General features: G+C 37.7%; 1 protein-coding gene across 1 annotated transcript in view; it reads left to right on the top strand.

Annotated features, from left to right (window-relative positions):
* The window catches only part of Ddx10 (DEAD-box helicase 10), a 142,951-nt gene extending 122,381 nt beyond the window's left edge, over positions 1 to 20,570 (top strand). The window contains exons 17-18 of the mRNA XM_028783611.1: positions 12,809 to 12,831; positions 19,970 to 20,570. Coding sequence (XP_028639444.1) covers positions 12,809 to 12,831; positions 19,970 to 20,147 — 201 coding nt within the window. The 3' untranslated portion in view covers positions 20,148 to 20,570. The remainder of the gene's footprint in view (positions 1 to 12,808; positions 12,832 to 19,969) is intronic.
* The last annotated feature ends 916 nt before the right edge of the window (positions 20,571 to 21,486 follow it).

Consider the following 21,486-nt stretch of genomic DNA (forward strand, 5'->3'; position numbering starts at 1 on the left):
TCTCTCTCTCTCTCTCTTTCTCTCTCTCTATCTCTCTATCTCTGTCTCTCTCTCTCTTACATTTAATGCCCTATAAAATCCTACTTGTTTTGCCTACATCTCATACATACTCTTCTGCTCATTTTAAGGACTTTGGTTAATTTTATTTTCATAATTCTTGTTCTCATAAATAACTACATGAGTTCTGTTTACTCATTCTTTCCCCTCTTTTTTCCTCCCTCATTTTTAATCCTTTATACTTGAATAATTTATAAAGTACAGTAAGTACAAGCAGGCAAGGTTTTATTGATATCAACTATCAATGGATTTTGATGAGAATGCCACTAAAAATTATCTCTGACAACCTGATTCTGGTGATACATACTGAGGCTGAGAAAGGAGAGTCACTATAAGTTAAAGACCATCTTGGGCTATATGAGTGACTTATAAGACAACACATAAAGTGAAACCTTGTTTTAGAAAACAAAAAACTGGGCAGGTGAGGTGGGCCAGAAGATAAAGGTGCTGGCAGTTGACTTCTTACTGCACAGTTTGGAGAACAATCGACAATGTTATTTCTGACACTCATCTTTAAGGCAGCCAGATGAAGTTCCCAATAGAGGGAGTCCAAAGCAGAGCAAAGGACTTCCAAGTAAAAGAACAAATAGCAACTGATAGTAATAGCATCATCAAATCTAACCCTGAATGTCCAGCAGAAACAGTTGGCTAGGGAAGTTTAAGCAGTCAGCTGGATTTCCCAATCACCCTTTCTGTCTGTGGATGAGCTGCTTTTTCTACTGCAGTAATGTTTATGTCATGGTTACAAACACTACTAGCCTCTGTTGGAAATTGTTTATTTTCTAACTGTTCTCAAGGGTACAATGTTTTTTTCTCTTGGGTTTTTCCTGTTACCTTTCCTGTCACAGAGTTCTGGTTTGGGTTGCCCACCACCAGATAAGGGGTATTGGAGGACACCTGACATAAACATGCTTGGGTCTGAAGTGAGGGGACCAGATTACTGCCAGCTTCTCAATAATCTCAGACTGTACCTGACAGTTTTCCAGTATAATGTATATTACAGATCTCCACACGTGGACACATCCTCTATAACCCCTACACAAATATATGAGTGAGTGGGTATATAAATAAATACAATTTTTTAAAAATCAGAAGTCTCTGAAATTTAAAAGAGGAAGTTAGACTTTTGTTGTGTGTTATAATTAAGAAAATTCAATCCACGCTATTGCCGGCTATTCTCCTGTGTCTGTGGTCTACCTGCCCCCATGGCTATCCCCATGTGGCAGTCCACCAAACTTCCTGCAGTTTGCTTGCTTCTGGCTGAACGGCTGTACTCAGTCATCCAACCTCTAGTTGCTGCCAAACTTATCAGCAATCCCAAGTATCTGCGGCTGCCTGGGGGCGCACTCTCACCAACCCATGCACCACTGAGGTTATCTTTCCCCCTGGAGCTCCTTTGAGTGATAGTGAAATGGAAAACACCAGACAATCTTAGTTTAGAATCAATTAGTTTAGACAACACAATTGCTGGGCGCCGAATCTGTAATCCTAAATTCATCAGTTATTCTGTTAGAAATCTGCCACCGGATCTAACAGTCCCTGGTCTACATCCAGTCAGCTCTGCTCCTGCCTCTCTGTATAAAAGGGCGTGTTCCTTTTCCTGTGTTCCCTCTTCCTCTCCTGGACAGGGAAGGCCTGCCTCCTCCTTGTCCAGTGATTGGCTTCTTGCCGTCTTTATTACCCAATCAATCAATTAGGGAAAAATCCCGCTACATACTTTCATATTCTTTTTTCATATTAGCAAATAAAATAATAGAAATCTTCTATGTAAACAACCAAATTCTTTCCATTTAAAACCTGTTCATTTATCTATCTATTATCTGTCTCTATGCTAAAATTAAATGAAATGTGGTAAATTGAATAACAGTATGAGTTAACTGAGTATTTTTTTTAGAGTATTGTGTATTATATGGATTTTTCTAAGTCACTTAATAGAAGTTAGGTAGCAATGACAGATAGTTAATATTTTTGATGTGAAGACAAAGGTTGATGGGACCTCTCATATAGCCCATGGAGTCTAGAGTTAAGATCTCAAACAAATTCTCTTCTTGGAAAACCATGCCGTAAATAGACACTGAGTTAGTGTTTATACAAACTGTGCTTATTGGTAAAATGACAAATTTACTTATCCAAATGTAGTTATGTTAGGACCTTCAATGACTTGCTATTAGATTTGGGTCATGTTTCTAATATTTAGAAGTGACTTATAAAAACTAATTAACACACACTGCTTTATAAAATTCCTCGGTGCTCATGTGTGACATCTGAATGATCCACATGCTGTCTTTTCTTTTTTTTTTTTTTTTTGAACATGAAATGCTTTTTTATAGCATGTTTTACAAGGGGAGGGGGTAAGAGGGGCCAGGTGGTGGAAAAGTACAAAATCTTCTTGGCCTGTGCCTTGAAACATGTCATGGTCTGTACGGTACACTGCCTTGAATTATGATCTACCTGCTGTTCTTCAGAAGATATGGTACACTGCTTGAGTTATGGTCTCCCTGCTATTCTTAAGATGATATGGTACACTGCTTTGAGTCTATCTGCAGTTGCTAAGCAGGATCTTGCAGTTGCCAAGCTTCAGAGGACATTGTGCAGGTGGGGAAAGGTAGGGGGTGAGGGTAAGGGCGAGGGTCCTGGCTTCTGGCATCTCCCCCTTCTCTGTTTAGTTAGAGAAGGCATCTTATGATCAATCCCAACTATGTGAATTTTGAATTTGGATGTCTAATTATGGGGGGGTCTTAGACAAGTTCACAACCCCAAAACACTGATGTGAGACGAGTCACATCGATGGTCGAAGGTTTTAGGCTGTCGACGATAGGCAACGTCAAGGGACTCCGATGTGGGTGAAAGGAGGATGAGAGCCCTGTCTTAGGCCATGTAGGCTGCACCCACTCCCAGGACCACGCACTCCTTTTCGGCTGGATTGGGTGGGCCCCTGGGAAATGGACCTACAATAATCCCGTCATTGGGCTAACTCACAGCCATCCTAGTCTCTTGTAAATGTTCAAGTTACCAACCATTTGTCAGTTTGGGGTGTAATATTGTCATAAAGGAAGGCTCCCCAATGTTAGCGGCCATATCAAGGGCGGCCTTGGTTTAGAAAAAGCCAATTTTTGTTGTGGTGATCAAGAGGCCAAGCTCTCTAGCGAGAGAAGCGAGGGCAAAGCCAGGCATACCAGGAACCCTTCTGGAGGGCGTGGAAGTCTAGCGGTGGGGAGCTGGCAGCTGTGTCAGTCTCCTACGGAGTCACTTCTGGATCCTCTTCAATTTTTGGCTGATGGTAATGAACTTCAACCATCTTCTTGATGGCAGCATCAACCTGGTTCCGTGGATGACAGGTCGCCGGCGACGATCTCTGTCTCGCTCAATCTTGATGTCGTGCGTACATCCTCTCAATGAGGGTCCGTCCAGAGGGGTCCGAGCCTCGAGCCCCACGTCTGGGTGCACTTGACCCGACCGGCAGGTCCTAGTTATTCGTGGGGGCGAGGAGGACTGCAACCTGCTATTCTTCAGAAGATATGGTACACTGCTTGAGTTATGGTATCCCTGCTATTCGTCAGATGATATGGTACACTGCTTTGAGTCTATCTGCAGTTGCCAAGCAGGATCTTGCAGTTGCCAAGCTTCGGGGACCTTGTGCAGGTGGGAAAAGGTAGGGGTTGAGGGTAAGGGCGAGGATCCTGGCTTCTGGCCCATCTGGATTAGAACTTCTAACAGCCGGCATCACGGGTGATTCATTTTTACCTGGAAAGAAAAAAGAAGGGGATTCTCAGGGAGATTTCTCTTCCCCGGATGTAAATTGTTATTCATCGTATTTATGGTTGGGCCTGGCTTTGTGAGGGTATCTATTTTTTTCATTGATATTTGTAGTATCCGGTTAGCTGTGGCTTCTGTGGTATTGGACAGGCATATCAGTCCTCGGCTCCATAAGGGAACTGGGTCTGGGGCATTCCCTTTACGGGTATGAGGGTCCTTCCCCATATCTGTGGCAAAGTTTTGTTGGTCTTTGTGGTGCCCAAGGTCACCAACATGGTCAGCAAGAGATTTGCCATGAGCTTTCAGCTTTAGAGAGAGAAAAGTGAACAAGGCATGATGGAGAGTATTTCAGGGGGACTCCTTCTGAGGGGTACCATTCCCCCTCTTTTGTTTTTAAAGCCAATTTTTCAGAGTTCTTGTAAAATCAGGGCAGAAGCGCCAACAGTTGCTCCTTCCACACTCAGAGAGTCATGAAGACCCTATTTAAGGATATATAAATCTATATTAATAATCTTTTGTCTAAAGACTTTTATAGCACCACTGACAATTAATCAGACTATATGATATATCGATTAGAAATAGCTTTTTCTACTTTTTGTGAGATTACCTCTCTTTTGTCAATTAACTGTTGAGGAAGTTAGGGTTTACCTCTCTCTTGAGAATATTGGACAGAGGTTTAAGTTCTTTTGTGGAGAGCTTAAAATAGGATCTTAGCCAATTTGCAACTCCTAGAAACTTTTGAAATTAATTTAAAATAAGTAAACTCCCTTTTTATAAAAATCCTTTATCTGTGTGGGTTTTTTATTGGATATTATACGTATTTACCCTTCAATGTTATCTCCTTTCTCATTCTCCCCCAAAATGCCTTATCCCATACCCCCTCCTCCTAATTTTTGTGATGGTGTGCTCCAAACATCCTCCCAGTCCTATCTCCCTGCTCTCGAATTCCCACACAGTAGGGGATCCAAACTTTCGGGGACCTTGGCCCTCCACTTTCACTGAAGTCTAACAAGGTCACCCTTAATTCCCTATACAGGTGCGTGAGTCCCTCCCTTTGTGCTCTCTGGTTTAGACTTTGGGAGTTCTGGTTGAAACTTTTGATACTCCTTCTAGAAAGGACCAACGCATTCATACTTTGGTCTTCCTTCTTCTATGTGAGTTTTATGTGGTCTATATGTAGATTCTTAGAAATTGTGAGCTTTTGGGCTAATATCCACTTATCAGTGAGTGCATGCCATGTATGTTCTTTTGAGATTGGGTCATCTCACTCAAGATGATATTTTCCAACTCCATCCATTTGCCTAGGAATTTTGTGAACTGATTGTTCTTAATAGCTGAGTAGTACTACATTGTATAAATGTACCACATTTTCTGCATCCATTCTTCTGTCGAAGGGCATCTGGGTTCTTTCCAACTTCTGGCTATTATAAATAAGGCTGCTATGAACATGGTGGAGCATGTGTCCCTGTTGTATGTTGAAACTTCTTTTGGGTATATGCCCAGGAGTGGTATAGCTGGGTCCCCAGGTAACACTATGTTCAATTTTCTGAGATACCGCCAGACTGCCTTCCATAGTGGTTGTACCAGTTTACAATCCCACCAACAGTGGAGGAGTGATCCTCTTTCTCCATATCCTCGCCAACATGTGCTGTCACCTGTGTTTTTGATCTTAGCCATTCTGACTGGTGTGAGGTGGAATCTCAGTGTTGTTTTCATTTGCATTTCCCTGATGACTAGTGATGCTGAACACTTCTTTAGGTGCTTCTCAACCATTCGAGCTTCCTCAGTTGAGAATTCTTTGTTCAGCTCTGTGCTCCATTTTTTAATAGGGTTCTTTGATTGTCTAGAGTCTAATTTCTTCAGTTCTTTGTATACCTTGGATATTAGCCCTTTATCAGATGTAGGGTTGGTGAAGATCTTTTCCCAATCTGTTGGTTGCCGCTCTGTCCTATTGACTGTGTCCTTTGCTTTACAGAAGCTTTGCAGCTTTATGAGGTCCCATTTGTCAATTTTTGGTCTTAGAGCACAGGCCATTGGTGTTCTGTTCAGGAACCTTTTCCCTGTGCCTATGTGTTCCAGGCTTTTTCCCAGTTTCTCTTCTATTAGTTTCAGTGTGGCTGGTTTTAGGTGGAGGTCCTTAATCCACTTGGAATTGAGCTTTGTACAAGGAGATAAGTATGGATCAATTTGCATTTTTCTACATGCTGACCACCAGTTGGACCAGCACCATTTGTTGAAAATGCTATCTTTTTTCCACTGGATGGTTTTAGCCCCTTTGTCAAAGATCAAGTGACCATAGGTATGGGGGTTCATTTCTGGGTCTTCTATTCTATTCCACTGATTCTCCTGCCTGTCTCTGTTCCAATACCATGCAGTTTTTATCACTATTGGTTTGTAGTACAGCTTGAAGTCGGGGATGGTGATTCCTCCAGAAGTTCTTTTATTGCTGAGAGTAGTTTTCGCAATCCTGGGTTTTTTGTTATTCCAAATAAATTTTAAGATTGCTCTTTCTATCTCTGAGAAGAATTGAGTGGGAATTTTGATGGGGATTGCATTAAATCTGTAGATGGCTTTTGGCAAAATAGCCATTTTTACTATATTAATCCTTCCAATCCATGAGCATGGGAGATCTTTCCATCTTCTGAGATCTGCTTCGATTTCTTTCTTCAGGGGAATGAAGTTCTTGTCATACAGGTCTTTTACTTGCTTGGTTAGGTTCACACCAAGGTATTTTATATTATCTGTGACTATTTTGAAGGGTGTCATTTCCATAATTTCTTTCTCAGCCAGTTTATCTTTGATCCACATGCTGTCTTAATGCTCATGTTGAAGACTGTTCTCCATCCCCATCCATTAAAGACTGGTATATGGGATCTCTCTCGATAACTTGGTTTACAACCTGAGTTCAGATGTTTCTGTGTAATTTAACTCTGTAGGAGAACATCATTTGGTTTCTACAGTTTGTTCTGCAGCTATATTTTGTCTGTTTGCATGACACTGCTTTAAAAAGTAGAACAAATCTTTAAAGTATCAGCAATCCTTCTGTATCTGATTCTAACCTTCTGTATATAATTTTTCCTGATTTTTTTTTTTAGATATTCTAAGAAACACCTTGGATAGAAATAATTTAACTAGGACTTTAAAAATTATATACATGTTTGTGCCACTGAAGTGTGTGATCTAGGTTCAGTTTCTGAATCATCATTCAAAAGGCATTGTTACATGTTTCTGTCATTGTTACCACATGGTAGCATTTCCTACTACAGCTAATGTGATTTCTTTAGTCTCATATTAGTTTTCACAGTAGTTTTAAACTCTTAATTATCTTTTAGAAAGCCTGAGTTTACATGATTCTCTTTTTATAATAATACTTCCAGCTCCAGTTTCTGTTCTCACTGTCAGTATTAATGACATGAATATTAAGGCCTTTAAATATTTGAATTTCTTGATCGATTGATATATAAGTATACATCAATAAAAGTATAAGGATAAGATGTGCTACTCTTTTCAGATACATCAATAAAAGTAAAAGGATAAGAGATTATACATTTGGAAAATTAGAGTTACTCAGGTGCTTCATAGTAAAGAAACATTCTTTGTTGAAGAGAATATGGACAGGATTTTATTCCTTCAATATATTTAAGAGGTTGTGTGTGTGTGTGTGTGTGTGTGTGTGTGTGTACACAACCTTCTTTCAGATAAAGAAACAAAACTTTTAAATAAATTATGTCCGTGATCACAGAAAGTATTAGTGTAATGAAACTGATTCCCTAATTCTAGTACTTCAGTCACATTACATGAAACTGCTGTGACTCTAAGAGAAATTGATCAGGAGAACTGAAGACACATTTGATGATACTTGACTGAAGATCTGGGATCATGTCCTGACTAGCTTTAGGATTGTTGATATTCTGGCTCAGGTAATAGAGACAGTTGGGTGGGGGGGCTATAGGTAGTTTCACATTATGTGTGGCTACCAGGAGTACCATATCCCCCACCCTCTGAGTTGAAACCAGAAATGTCTTTAGCTATTGCTAGATGTTGCTTGGGAGTTGGAGCAGGGGTGTTTATAGTAATTCAGAATCACCGCACTAGACTCTGGTTAGCAGATACATACTACTGCTATTTCATGTCCTATGGAAGATATGTTTGATTTATATTTCTTTCCAAGTAACCCAAGTCATGCCTCTTAACATATCCTCTATCAATCAAGATGAATTGATATACAAGGTAAATCCTATTTATCATCTATAGAATAGAAAGCAGGATTTATGATAAGGTACAAGTAGTAGTCTATAATTTAGCTCAAGTATTTAGAAGACCAATCATAGAAAATTTTAGCAGTAGTAATTGCTGCACCTACTACTGTTTACAGAAGTAATCTAGGTACAGGTATCCTGTGTTGTTCCGGTTGGGCTACTTTTTTTTTTTTTGCCTGTCACAGACTTAATGATTTACTAAGGTTTTGTGATGTCAGCTCACTGCATATTTATAGATTTGTTTGCTGTGCTCTTTCTGGGTTCCATTTAGTATAAACTGTTCTCATGCTGATCCTGGTTATCATGACTTTCCCAGAAGTATATTCTTTGGACATAAACATAGTGTTTCCAAAGATGAGTTTAGTCTTAAGGGACAAGATAACGCAATTAGAAAATAGCTGTGAGTCTTGAACTAGTATGTATTGGTTTCATTTGAAAGTTTACTTTGTTGCTGTTCATAAATATTCATCATAAATGACACTTTAGAGCCTCTACGTGGAAAAACACTTTGTCAGGAAGAAGGTGAGCCAGATTTAGTGAAGAATGACCAAATCTGTGGTCAGTAGTTCTTCCTCAGGGAAGTCTGACAGGATTTTAAAAGTTTATATTTCTGTCCTCTTCAGTTCATTGCACAGCTACAAGAGAATTTGCAACACCCTCAGGCTTCTGTGGAATTATCCCCAGTGCTGTCTCTTGTGCTGAGGTTCCAGGGGTTCCAATGCTCATCATTTAACCCCTTTAATGTGCATAGCAGAGACAGATCTTGCCTGTTGTGGTCCTAGTAACAATGAACATTATGTGGCCTTGAATTCTTTTTAAGGCTCCTACATGTGAGGAGAGGGGGAGGGGATAGAAATGATGGAAGTACAGTGTACCCATTTGTGAACTTTAAACAAGAAAGCACCCTAGTTTTTCCCCAGAAACAGCTGAAATGGGGGCAAGGAGCAGGAAATGTGCTCATAATACAGGAGGGTTAGTGCTAGGTGAGCCAAGCTTTGCCTCCAGCCTCAAGCTTAGTGTATTCCTTTTCAAAGCAGATCCAAACAAAAAACCTTGTTTTCTTCTCTGAAGTTTTCCTCATTTTCATCTGTTTAAAAAAATCAATCCAGTTTTCTCTGGCTTTTCCTTCTCTTTCCTTTTTGGGCCTGTGGAATAGAATTTATAGATGTTAGGGTTTTTTTGTTGTTATTACTAAAGTAGAGGCAAAACAAGTTCATAGGAAAAGTCGAGGGCTTTGTTTGGTTGTCTTTGTGACATCATTCATTGGTCTGTTGAGCAGTACACAGTCATTGTTCTTACCTCTAACAAACCTTGAAGCTTGCTTATGTTTTAGCAGGAAAAGACTGACATATGCAGTTGCCTTTGGGATCATACATGATTTTCATTTCAAGTAGCCCATGTATTGTAATGACAATGCTTGAATAATAAAAAGTATTTATCTCTGTGGTGGAAACAACGACAGTAAGAATGTTTTTGCATTATTTAATCTACATTCTACTTAATTTATATTATCAAAAGTGCTTCTAACTCTAGTTCTATGGTATCTGTTGTCTTTATTTGGCCTCTGCCAGCAGACACACACACACACACGCACACACAAAGTAAAATAAAACAACATAAAATGAAATACCAGATTTGCTTGTATCTTGAGTGGTATTCTCTTCATATATTCTTTCTATAAAGAATGATTTAGTACCTATCATGTGCTATCTATAATAAATGCAGGCACAGAGTACAAAAGATTAAACAGAAAATACCAGTCCTGGCTTTCACAGAACTTTTAGTTCAATTGTGGGTCCAAAGAGTTAAGTGCATAGTGTTGAAACTTGCAGTGGATGAATGCTGTGATTTGAATGCCTGAAGCTATGATAGGAAGGTCAGACATAGGAAATGATGGGTCTCCCTTGAGCCTAGTGGATTAGTAAGTTTCCTGAAGAGAGTAACTGCTAAGCTACTCCTGAAATCTGAACCAGACAGGTGTGGGGTGTCAATTGTCCTTTTAAAGTCTTTCAATAAGATTGTTTCTTTTAACTGTGTCCTATAAGTTAAGAGATCTGACTTTTTTCATGCAGTATATTTTTGTATATACAGTCCCATTTATCATGTTAGATTTATGACCATCTTTATGTGAATTGTATATGGTGTAAATTTTTTCAAATATTGAATATGATTAACAAGAAATACATGGATGTTCTAGATATTCATTATCCAATAAAATTGAGTATTTAATATTTATAATCTTAATATTTCAAACAAAAATACAAATATTAGATTCTTTCCATCTTCCTTCAATCTTTTATTTGTAGACTACAGCTTTGAACCAAGTCTGATTACTTTATAAGACATTGTCAGGCTAAAGCGGAGTGCTTTCCTAGCATGCGCAGGACTCTGACTTGGACTGACAGCACTCAGGAATTGTTGTATAGCGGATGTTTGATAGGTTATTCTAAGTAGCATAAGGACACTTAGATTTATACCTTGTGCTAAGGCTATTGTAACAATTTAAACAGGATTCCTCTACAGATAACTTCTGTGTTTGGTGACACTTTAGCCTATATTGAATAAATGAGTCCAATTCACATGTAATTAGCTGTTCTTAACCTGTTCTTAATACTAACCAATATATACTCTTGTCTTTGGGTTTTGTTTTGTCTTTTGTGTGTTTTGTTTTACTTTTAAAACATGTTTGATGCTGGTTTTATTTTTGAGTAAATTTGATTGTCTTTGTTGATGTCTTAGTAACAGAATTACTTTAATCTCTGTAGTTTCTCTTAGTATTGAGTTCTGTAGCATCTCTTCAGTCATTCTTGCTCAGCAACTACTATTTCAAGATTTTCAATCAGGTTTATAATATACAGAGGACTTGTCACAAATATTTATGCCTCAAAGATGAGTTTCTGAGGAAGAAAAGATGGGCAAAAACACTTTTCCTATCCTGTGTGTGAATGTGCATGTGCGTGCGTGTGTGTTGATGTATATGAGTGAGGGCGTGTCCATGCATAGTGCACCGATGGATGTCAGAGGACAACCTCAGGTGTCTTAGGCAGGGTATGATTATTGTGATAAAACACCATGACCAAAAGAAACTCGGGGAAGAACGGGTTTATTTTGCATATGCCTCACTGTTATAGTCAATCATTGAAAGAAGCCAGGGCAAGAACTCAAATGGGGCGGGAACCTGGAGGTAAAACTGATGCAGAAGCCATGGAAAAGTGTTGCTTACTGGCTCCTTCCACTCCTCCTAGACTGGCTCTATGCCTGGTCTGCCTTCTTTTAGAAGCTCAGAGGTAGCCCCACCCACAGTGGGCTGAGCCTTCCCCCATCAATCACTAATTAAGAAAATGCCCAACAGGTTTGCCTAGAGCCCAGTTTTAAAATTTTATTTTATTTCACCTATTCACTTTACATCCCACTACTGCCTCCCTCCTGGTCACCCCTCCCACAATCCTTCCCCCATTCCCTCTCCTTCTCCTTTGAGCAGATGAGGGGTTGGGTATCTCTTCACCTTGGCACATCAAGTCTTTGAGGCTGGGTGCATTCTTTCCCACTGAGGCCAGACAAGACAGCCCAGCTGGAAGAACATATCCCACATACAGGCAACAGCTTTTAGGATAGCTCCTGTCCAGTTGTTCTGTACCCAACCAAGGCCAAGCTGCACATCTGCTACACATGTTCAGGGAGGCCTAGGTCCAGCCTGTGTGTGTTCTTTGATGGGAAGAAAGAGGGGAGGGGATTGTTAACTAGTTTTCATTTACCTGGACCTCTGCTTGCTAATTAATCTTATTGCAGCTTGGCAGATACAGAAAGAAGTCAGGTCTGCTTTATAATATAAATAATACATTTGCTTCATTGTAAGCCTGCCATCCTTTCACTTTATCTGTCTTCTATCTCTGAAATATTTAAAACAAAACTATTTGGAGAAACTTCAAAGGCAGATTGGAGGTTTATGAAACTGCCCTCTTGACTTTCTCTGTGTTTCAGTTTTGGGCTGTGCTTTCTACTCTGTCATTTTAAGTTATCAAGTCTCCATGGGTGACATTGCTTTATGTGAGAGGCACTTATGTTTGATAGTATACCCTGCACCCTGTCATGCCGTTATATCTAACTTCTGATAATGCTATTATAGTAATATAATAGTCCACTAATATTTTTTTCTCTTTTAGCATTTTTGATTGTGTCCATGTATTTGATTCTTGTTTTGCTTATCAGTGTAAGTAATTATTTAATGAGCAACTTTGAAGACTTGAGTTGTCACTCTTTGGAAGTTATTTGAAGACTAATGAAGTTAATACTAGATTGTAAGATTTAATGTTTTTAGATAGTTGGAATGCCAGGAATATGTTTGGGTGCATGCTGATCTTTGGTGTGAAAACAAATTAGTTAAAATAGTTTGGGATGGAAGCTGATGTATTTCTGTGGAGTATAAATATTCTACATGTGGATTAGTAACAAGAAGTTGTTCCAGCTTAAACTTAGATATTTAAATTTTCAATATGGGAGGAGAAATAGTCTTATGTTCAAATTTTCTGCAGATCAGAAATTGTTTTTATTCTTGACTCTGCAGATACATGTTAGAAGAATCTCAAAAATCTAGAAATACCATACAAAATTATGGTGTAGGTATGTTTGTCAGTCTAAAAGGGGCCTCCTGACTCTTTACCAAATCACCCAATTATTTATGATAACAACAAAAAGATTTTGCCAGTTTTAAATAATGTGTAACTGTTTAATGAAAGGAAATGGTGGATGAGGTGTGGAGGTGAGATTCTCATGCCATCCCTTTTCCTTTTCCCCAGCCCAGAGCTTTTTTGATTATTAAACTTCTGATCTAAGATTACTTTTTTAGCATTTTCATTTATGTTTATAGTAAACTTTAGACATCTTCCTGTACTACACTTTTTTCCACATTTTTTTTTTAAGTTCCAGCAGAATGCTGAGAATGGCATTGAGAATGTTATACATTCTTAGTACTGATTCCATAAGCAGTAATAGTCTTTCCCATAAAAAGAAACAGCAGATTTTATGAAATACACTGCAGTGATCATTCTCTATTAGGTCTATTGCCATGGTCTTCTAAATTAAAATTTATAAGGGGAAAGAAACATCTCTGATGCAATTTTATCTTAAATTTTAATTTTAAAGTGTCAATACTTGGGGATAGGTATAAAACTTTTGAAGATTTTTTTAAAATGAGTTAGCACATGCTTGCTTAATATTGGTTGTAAATTATGCAGAAAAAAAAAATGTCTTAAGGGTACAAATAAAGACCCAAACTGGGCATTGAGGTCCTGAACTTGTTCTACAGTGGCTTACCACAGGCAATTTAAGCATCAGGGATTTTTGTATAAGGAAGTTTTTCTATAACTCTAAATACCCATCCATTGTCTCGGCAATTAGACCAGTCTGTAATTTTACCTAATTCTTTTCTGTGCCCTGTAAAAGAGAAAGAGAAGAGGGAATCAGGGAAGTTGAAGATCTGTACTGTCACCACAATAAAATCTGTTCCTTCAACAGCCCCTTGTGTTAGATTTCTAAGGTGTAGAGAGATGTTGATCTTCTGTTTTATGCTGTTACACACACACACACACACACACACACACACACACACACACACACACCTCTTTCCTCAGGGCAGGAACTCTAATATAATACATCCTCTTTCTAAAGTTAAGCTTATATGAACTACTTGCCCTAATATCCTTGGAAGTTCACTCCACTCCACCATATTCCTGTAAATCACTGCATGCAGCAGACATTGACAAGTCTTCTTAGACCTTTGTCTTCTAGCCTAGATCACAGTCATATCTTATAACATTGAAACATTCTGAAGGCTTGGTGTAGTAGTTTTAACTGCAACATCTTTGTACCCCTGACAATGTAGTTTTCAAGTTAAAGGACATTCTGATGTTCCCCTACCCCAAGCCCCCATATTATTTTATTTTAAAATATGGTGTTTAATCCAAGCAGCCTACTATTCATGGCAGTTACCAATTTTTGTTTTGATCTTATTATTATAATATATAATTGCCTCCCTCTTCTGAATTCCTGTAAGTGTTGGCTAAAGTTTCCTAAGAACTGCACTGTAATTAAACCTGTTTCTGATTGATAGAAAAATATATCATTCTTTCTTTCTGCCTTTTCCCATTAATACACGGGGATTTAAACCTCTTATCTGGTTCTGCAGAATGATTTCAAGAAATGTTGATAGTAAAAAGTAGCAAGGGGTGATACATGAGCTACCTGAGGTTCTGGGAATCAAGAGACTATTGGATGTTTTCTCACATTTAGTTTTGGAATATTGATGTAAACTTTGCAACATGTTAGTGATACAGTGTGAAAATCCTTGTAATTAGTAAAGGTGGTGCTGGTAGGAGTTTCTAAATCAGCATACAACTGATAAGAATATAATGTTTTCTGGAATGTCTCTATTACTTTCCTTCCCAGAATCATTTATTAAGTGCTTAATATTCAAAATATCAGTTCCTACATTTAGAATATTCTGCAAAAGTGTTATACTGCCTTGGTTGAAATGAATAATGTAGTGAAATTAGTGCCATGTGCTCTATTTGTACACAGAGATGTCCATATTATAAAACTAGAGCATGGGAAGTGTCTTCCCTGTTGGTTCTTCAGCATTTACTGTATGTATGCAGATAGCTGATCTGCTGAGAATTGGCTCTTTGGCAGTGAAAAGGAGAATAGACCCCAGCTTTCATAGAGCACATACTGCTGGCAGACAGATAAATCATAAGGATATAAGCAGAAGAGTAGGACACATGACACATGACAACAGGAAGAGAAAGATGGAGCAGGCCCTAAGCAAAGACTGAGAGGTAACTTAACTTGTATTTTTGCTTTCTCCTTTTGTTTATGAGACAGAATCTCAGTATGTAGCCCAGACTGGTCTCCATTCTGTCCTCCTAAGTGCTGTCATGTGATCACGTGGGCACACTACAACTCTTAGTTTTTTAAAACTACTGAAATTACCATCACCCATATATCCTCACCCACCAAGTCTTACCCTTCCCCTATTTCTGTGCCAAGTTATGTTATCAATGGGAACAACTTTTTTTTCACACTGTGTGCTTTGAAACTTTGGAAGTACAAACAATAATTAACACGAACCTAGATACATAGAACTTTGAATTTAATTTTTATTTCAAAGACTAATATAGGATGGTTACAGAAATAGCAGAAGATACATGCAAAAAGAACATTTAAAAATAAACTTCCAAATCTTTTTAAATGTAGATGGATTTTCATTTTGTGTTGGTTTTTAAATTTTTTTTATAAAGAAAAAATTTCAGTAGATACTTAATATCTTATGTTTCTCTTTAAAATGTATTTAATGATTTAATCCTTTAAATCATTTTGGGGTTTTTAACTTTTTGAAATTAAAAATAGCTCTATCTTAAATATCTTTCTTAAGAAATCTTTGAGCATGTCTTTAATTATTTTCTTGGGCAAGGTTCCCAGAAGAAAAATTTCTGGGCATGATTACTTTAAAACTTTCGAATGGTGCTGCCAAATGGGGTACAGGTGAGAAAAATCATATTAGTATCAGTAAGCAGCAATACTAAGTTCCACATGACTAAAATAATTCGAGCTGTATCGAATTCAGAGGAAAAAGATCCCTATTGATAGACCAGCTGTGTATCTCTCAGGGAAGATGATAAAGGGGAGATGAGTCTTCTATGCAAGATGCAAGAGCTACGAGGAGATGCCTTACTCCCATTAGCAACACAGACGTGGGTGTCATCCCATCTCTTGTTCCTCTTGAATTTAATGCAGAAGCTGTTTTTGTTGTGAGAGAGACAGTTATAATTATCTGAAAATAATTTAAATGTTGAAGTCAGAAAATCAAAACTATAGAAAAAAATAAGTTCAGCTTCTAGGAGATTTTTTAGTTTGGGGTTCAGAGAATTTAGGAAGTAAGAAACTATGCCCCTCTTAAAAAATCAGCTTTTAACATAATAACATTTACTATTTCACATCCCATTTTTCTCTTTCCTTCATTGTTTACCAGAAAATAATTGACTCAGATCTTTGCTTTAGATACTGTGACATGGTTTTGGATTACTCTTTTCAGTAAAGTTTCAGTCATTGAATTTTCCTCTTGCTATCTATTCATATTACATCTTAAAAATGTTTTCACCTGTACTTAGTTATATGATTTATTTCTTTAAATACACAATAATGAAATATCTATGGTTTAGATTATTAAAAGATTATTATCTCTGAATTTTTGACTTGGATAGTAGGGGGACTTTTGGTGCTGTTAAGCTTTGCTTTGCTTTTTAAGATGGTGCTTTGTCAATCTGTATGTTGTTGTTGTTGAGTTACTGTAATGTGGCCCTTTCTGATACTGAGTTCACACATCTGAAGATTGAAAAGAGCTTAGCACTTTAGGTCCTATAGGAGTGATGATAGAAAGATACAATGTGGAACTCAAACTCAGATAATCTACACCCTGAAGGCTCTACCTACCTGTCAGCTGTGTGCCACTTTACCCCCTCAGTTCATTGGGGTTCACTCACTTTATGAAGGAAGCTCATAATTATGAATTTGTATTTTTGAGTAAAATTACAAAATTTAAAATTAAAATTACATTTTCTTTTTTCTGGCCTCAGTATCTTCAGAATGTTCTCCTATCTACTTGCTAAATGTTACTGATGATGTGTTGCTGGGTTAAGCTGTGGTGTTTTGTTTTTCTTGTTGCTGTGACTAAATATGGGGACAAGAAGCAACTTAAAGGAAGAATGGTTTGCTTTATTAGCTTAGGTTCTAAGGAACACAGTCAATTATGGCTGGGACAAGATGGCAGCAGGATCATTGGATGCTGGTCACATTGCATCTGTAGTTAAGAAGCAGAGAGATGTAGGAATACCGATGTCCAGAGATTTTCACAGTTGTAGTCAGTCCAGGACCCCAATCCATGGGATGTTACAGTTGGTGTTTAGGGTGGGTCCTCCCATCTCACTCAGCCCAAACTAGAGGCTTGTAGATATGCCTATGTGTTTTGTCTTATAGATGAGTCTAGGTCTGTCAACTTGATGTCATTATTAATCATCATCACTACTATAAGCTACGTGATAGAACTCTTGGTCACAAACTATAGTTCTAGAATTTGTAAAAAATAAGAATCAAGAAATTAATTAAACATGGCTTATTTGAGTCTGCTAACCGTAAGGATTTCCCAGTCCCTCCTTAGATCCAGTAGCTCTCATAGGTACCAGTTGTTCAGAGGACAGAAACAATCGGCTTAATGCAGCAGGGTGTGAAACAGCTGAGTGCTTCTACCACTGTGGCATTGGAAAGAGGCTTTTTTTGATGGAACCGGATCATTGCTTTCCTGGTATTTTTCCTGGGGCTTAAATTGTGGCAGTTATCTGTAAAATTCCCATTCTATTACCAGATGATTCGTTATTCATAACACTACTTACTTGCTTTCTATAGAAAGTAGTCATAAAATGCCTTCCTAAAATTTCAGTTGCTAATTTTCTTTCGGGGGAAACATCTGAAGCTGCTGTTTTCTGCAGAGAATATAATATGCAAGAGCACATTAACAGAGGAAGATTCATTAACAGAGAGCCTGCTAATTAAGCTTTCTGTGAGCCTCTCCAAGGTGTACTTGATGTGCAAGACGGACAAAACCTGTGTCATTTTCCCCAAATATTTATGACACTCTACCCAGTGGGTTTGGGACAGAATTAGCCACACTCCTAAGCACTTTAGGACCGAATATCTTTTTTTAAAAGCTTAAAAAAAAAAGGTTTCTGACTGAATTCCTTTTGAAAAGTCGTTCATGTTCATTGTTCCAGGCGCCTTCTCAAAATTCAGCAGTTTGTGGCTTTGAATAACCACACCATGTCATCTAGTTGCCTTTCCTCTACTGGTGAAAGGAAACGGCTGAGTCAGAGCACTTGGACACTTCTGGGAAGTAAATGAGAGAATTAACTATAGTTTTGCTTCCAGCTGGTTATAAGTGGATATGCTGATTAGGCATCTTCACTTTTATATCAGGCTGTCTTCTCAACAGTAATAGAGTCCATTCAAACTTGAACAATTTGTTCTTTTTGGATACATCATATGGTTGGAAAAATAATGTAATATTGATGTGGCTTTTTTGCTGATTATTATATACAGCTAGTGTGAGAATTTTTGAATGGGTGTAATTTTTAGGCAGAAAGCAAGTTATTGTGTAAAGAGCTGCTGTGTTTTTATTTATCTGGCTACATTTAATTCTTGGAACAATTCTAAGTAAATAATTTAACTTCAGAGTTTAGGTGTTTGCTTACTGTTTCTCTCCTCTCTCCCTCTTCATTCTTCTTTTACTCCTGTTTTCCCCTTCTCCTCTCTATCATCCCTTCCTCTCTCTCCCCTGTCATCATGGGTTCACATAAATTTTAGGAATCTTTTCCTAGTTCCATGTAAATTTTTGGATTGCTTTTCTCACTTTTGTACAGAAGGACATTGATACTTTGGTAGAGATTGTGTTGACTCTGGAAGTCACTGTTGACATTTTTAACAATGTTAATTCTTATAGTCTATGAATATAAAATGTATTTTTTCTTTTTTGTTTCCTCTTTAAAATGTTTTAAATATTTAAATGTTTAAAATTGTTGCTCTCCTTCACCTAGGTATTAGTCTTAGATGTTTTATTTTTATAGTTACTATAAATAGGATAGCTTTGTTCAGTAGAGTAATGTTATTGATTTTTGTATGTTGATTTTTACATTCTGCATCTTTGCTGAATTTACTGATTAATTACAATATTTTGTAGTTATTTGAAAGGTTTCCTGTATAAAATATCTAGTTTTATTTTGTTTATCCTCTGTCTCTCTGTCTCTATCTGTCTCTCCCTCCCCCCATACACACACACACACACTCATACACACTCATACACTCACACACACACACCGTGTGTCTTGGTACTTAAGGGAATCACTCTGTTACTATTTTTTTTTTTATTTCCTGTTATTGTTTGGCATTTGTCAGTTACCGATGTCTGCCTTGTGGTTACTGTGACGTTTGACTATATTGAACTCTTTTGAAATTATAACTGACTTCTTTAGTTCTGTTCTGATCAGTTAGTTAGCTGTTCAACTTGATGTGTGTGTGTCAGGGGAGATTGTTGGCCATTCTTACTCAGCTGCTGTCTTGTTTCATGCCCTCCAGTTGAGCCATCTTGAATATGCTATGTCAAAATGTTTTGAAGATATTTTAAAATACATTTATTGATTCATGAGTATTCATGGCCACTTGTAGAAGTCAGAAAATATTTCTGCCATGTGAGTTCTCAGGATTGAACTCAGGTAACTCTCTCACCTGCCCTGTTTTTGGTTTTTATTTAATGCATTTAGTGATTTTTCCCCCTTCTTAGAAATTAGTTCTACTTTAGTGGCCAATGTGCAGGATGTATGCAGACTTAATCAACAGTACTTAGTTTCTGAAGACTGTATGTGCACTTTAGGCCCATATTTTTAAAGAAGGAAACTTTGGAACTTTTTGACATTTTAGGCTCTTTATCGTAACATAATTCAGTTAATATTAGAATTAGGGCATGATACAGTTATCTGTATCTATAACCTACATAACCTGCTACTAAAGGGTAGCTTAACCTTAAATAAAGATAATTTGATATATTAAGATACCTAAGGGACTTCTCAGTGTTTTCAGATTATAGATAATATATCCAGAGCTTCCTATTAATTATTATATTAAATGTCACTATTTATACAGTACCCCTCGCATGCCTGGTATTGTGGTTTCTTTCTGTCTTAAAAAATGTCATTTTAGCAACTACATTTGGATTTTTCTGTCCCATTATAAATGTTTGACTTCACGCTAATGAGTTAATTATTTATAAAATGTATCATTGGATTTGTTCCCACCAGTGACACCAAGAAGAAGCAGGAAATGAGGAAGAGGAACAGCATTGAAGTCGATGATGGAAGACCAAGAAGTCGTCATGGAAAGAAGGCCAAGTGGGAAACATTAGAACCTTTGGATACAGGCCTGTCTTTAGCAGAGGATGAAGAGCTGGTGTTACATCTCCTCAAAAGTCAAAACTAAACATCCTCTGTGCCTTTTTGTACTTTGATACCTATGGACATTACTATGTGGGCAAGAAGTTGAAAATAGCTTTGTGTTTTGAAATATCAGGGAACATACTAAGCATAAGTATGTAGTGTATACTGTTAGAATTCATGTGTAGACTCTCATTTCCCACCGCCGGAAATGCTTGTTTTGTTTGTTTTCACAGTGCTGAAGATTAAACCAAGGCCTCACACATGGTAGATAAATGCTCTACTCCTGAGCTGGGTACCTAGTCCCTGTTTGTTTTACAGGCAAGGTTCTGGATCCATTGTTCGTTTGTTCTTGTTAAGTATACATAATAATTTTATGTATATTTCATTATACAGTGGACTAGCCCTGACAAAGAATGTGTATTTTTTAATCGAGTTCATAAAAAATAAACATGTTTCTTATAAAGTACTGTTGTTTTCATTGTGTCCAGTGATATGAAAGACACTCAAAGATAGAGTCATAAAATTAAAACATGACAAATTCCTAAAACAAGTGTTTTGTACTGTTAATTAGCCTGCTCAAAAGTAACATATTACACTTACACTTGGAGATTGCTGGGAATTATTTATAAAATCTCTAGACATATGAAGACATTCTTCATGTGCTTTTTAATAGGTAGTGCTTTATGAGAAAATGAGATAGAACCTCTGTTTTGTTACCAGTACTGTCTTCAAAAAGAAAACATGGAGAAGTCTGGGTATTGACATGAGATGATTGATTTTAGTGTAGAATATCACTCTCATGATTCTTTTCCTAGCCCCATCTTCCTATCCCATTCACTACCAAAACTAACTTTCAGTAATAGCAATAAATTCAAGAAGATGGTTGGTAACGCATTTGGGTATCTCAGCACTTCCAGTTCAGCCAGTCTGTACTGGTGTCTGAAATAACGTATCATCTTCCTTGTGTATTGAGTGCTCTCATGAGTGATCATATTTTCACAATTAAAATGACTGCCAGCTTTTTGTGTTCACACGGTACTGCTGCTGTTGATTCCTCCTCTTTAGAGAGCCATTGCTTATTCTAAGAGCTTCAGCCTTTACCCAGTTTAGAGTCTCATCGGGACTTGCCCAGACCCCTGAGGTTCTTAACTAGTCACTCTGCTTCTACCAGCACATTTTCCAATCTACCTTTCCTGGAGTTCTCTCTGTGGCCTGTAGATCTGAGCATGTTCCCCTCCTCTGATTCCTCTGGTTACAGCATCTATCATGTGGTACAATCAACCTTTGTCTATAAACCTGTCAGTATATTACGACATTTTCCTTGGGAACAGTATTGTGGTTTTTATCCATCCTTTATACTTGTGGTAGTTTGACCTAAGGGG

This window comes from Grammomys surdaster, unplaced genomic scaffold (genome assembly GCF_004785775.1).
Source record: "Grammomys surdaster isolate TR1022 unplaced genomic scaffold, NIH_TR_1.0 1162, whole genome shotgun sequence".
NCBI classification, from domain to species: Eukaryota; Metazoa; Chordata; class Mammalia; order Rodentia; family Muridae; genus Grammomys; species Grammomys surdaster.